At 34.5% G+C, this 1,965-nt stretch overlaps 1 protein-coding gene across 1 annotated transcript; it reads left to right on the forward strand.

The window, feature by feature from the left end:
- Nucleotides 1-411: 411 nt before the first annotated feature.
- On the forward strand, nt 412-1,329 carry LOC125400393 (olfactory receptor 7G2-like). The gene has a single exon (XM_048434433.2). The coding sequence runs from the start codon at nt 412-414 to the stop codon at nt 1,327-1,329; it is 918 nt and encodes a 305-aa protein (XP_048290390.2).
- Nucleotides 1,330-1,965: the final 636 nt, after the last annotated feature.

Here is a 1,965-nt window from a genome sequence, read left to right on the forward strand (position 1 = left end):
AAATTAAGATTTTATAATTGTTTTCTGTTATGTGAATGAGAGAATGGAATCATCTGACACAATTGAAAACTTTTCTCAAATTTATAAACTAAATACTGAAGTCAGACTAGATGTATCTAATGCAAAATACTAACTAAGTCTATATTTTGCTGAGATTTAGTCTGATTTTTATATTTCTTAAGTTTTGGAGAATTTTTATTTTAAAAACCATATATAATTTTCTTTTATTCTTATTTGGTTCTATAATATAAAAAGTTTTTTAGTATGATAAAGTAATTTAGTAAAGAGAAGGATACAAAGATGGAAAAAATAAAGTATGGGGATAAGGAATGTGAACAAAATTCCATGAGTTTATACATTTGCTTTTGTGATCAGTCACCTGTATTTTCCCCCTCAGACTCTAAGCAAATTATGGAATTAGAAAATCAGACAGGTGTAATAGAATTCTTTCTCTTGGGACTCTCAGAAGATCCAGAGCTTCAACCCATTCTCTTTGGACTGTTTCTACTTGTGTATCTTGTGACAGTTTTTGGGAATCTGCTCATCATCCTGGTCATTGTCTCTGACTCCCGCCTCCACACTCCAATGTACTTCTTCCTCTCTAATCTGTCCTTCACTGATGTCTGCTTCAGCACCACCACGGTTCCTAAGATGCTGGTAAACCTTCAGAGACCGAGCAAAGACATCAGCTACGCAGGCTGCATTACCCAGCTTAGTTTTATCTTACTTTTTGCTGGAATGGAAAACTTTCTCCTGGCAGCAATGGCTTATGACCGTTATGTGGCTATCTGTACTCCACTTCACTATGCAGCCATAATGAAATTCCACCTGTGTTTTCTGATGATTTTATTCTCTTTGTGCCTCAGCATTATGGATGCCCTTCTGCATGGATTAATGATTTTGCAGCTATCTTTTTGTACACATTTTGAAATTCCCCACTTCTTTTGTGAACTTGATCAGGTCATTAAGCTTGCATGTTCTGACACTCTCATCAATAACATTCTGGTATATGCAGTGACTAGTGCATTAGGTGGTGTGCCCCTACTAGGGATTATTTTCTCTTATTTTAAAATTATGTCTTCCATCCTGAGAATGCCATCACCAGGAGGTAGGTATAAAGCGTTCTCAACATGTGGGTCTCATCTGTCAGTTGTTTCTTTGTTCTATGGGACAGCTTTTGGGGTATATATTAGTTCTGCATTTACAGACTCATACAGGAAGACTTCTGTAGCATCGCTGATGTATACTGTGCTCACTCCAATGTTGAACCCATTTATCTACAGTCTGAGAAACAGAGATATAAAGAAAGCTTTGAGGAAAATCATCTAAACATATATTTTCTTTTTTAGCAGATATTTTCTTGACATTGCATTGTAGCTTTGAATTTGGCCTTCTGAACTGACTCAGGGAAGAATGGGATAGCTAAATGGCAACCCATCAACCATTTGTTTATCTTAGAATACTTACTAAATATAATAATATCTAAAGATTGTTATTATTTCATATGAAAGTTTATGTTGGTCTTCTTTGGCTTGTGGAAATTTTGAAGTCCTATGTAGTAATTTTGAGACTAATTTCTTGAACAGTGTACACAGAAGCAAACTCTGAACAAAGGACTCTGTATATAATTATCTGGGGGTAGGTAACTCATTATATTATTTACACTATTATGTTAAACAATACCAAGTTAGTTAAGTGCATATTTTCATAGACTGAGCCTACTACATACTTGTGGATATTGTAATATTGTATGACTTCCTGAATTTATTCTAATAATTTTTAATACCCACATTAATTTGATTTTTTTTCACTAGAGCTACAATGCTGAATTTTATGTAGAAGCTTCTGTTGAACTGAAAAACATGGAAGAGCTATGTGTTGTGAGATGTGCTATAGCTGATGTTTCCTTAGTGGCTGTTATCTCTATTACAGCAATACTCCCTGTACTTTTATTCCCTATCTATG

The sequence above is a fragment of the Myodes glareolus genome, chromosome 4 (assembly GCF_982192425.1).
Source record: "Myodes glareolus chromosome 4, mMyoGla1.1, whole genome shotgun sequence".
Taxonomy (NCBI): domain Eukaryota; kingdom Metazoa; phylum Chordata; class Mammalia; order Rodentia; family Cricetidae; genus Myodes; species Myodes glareolus.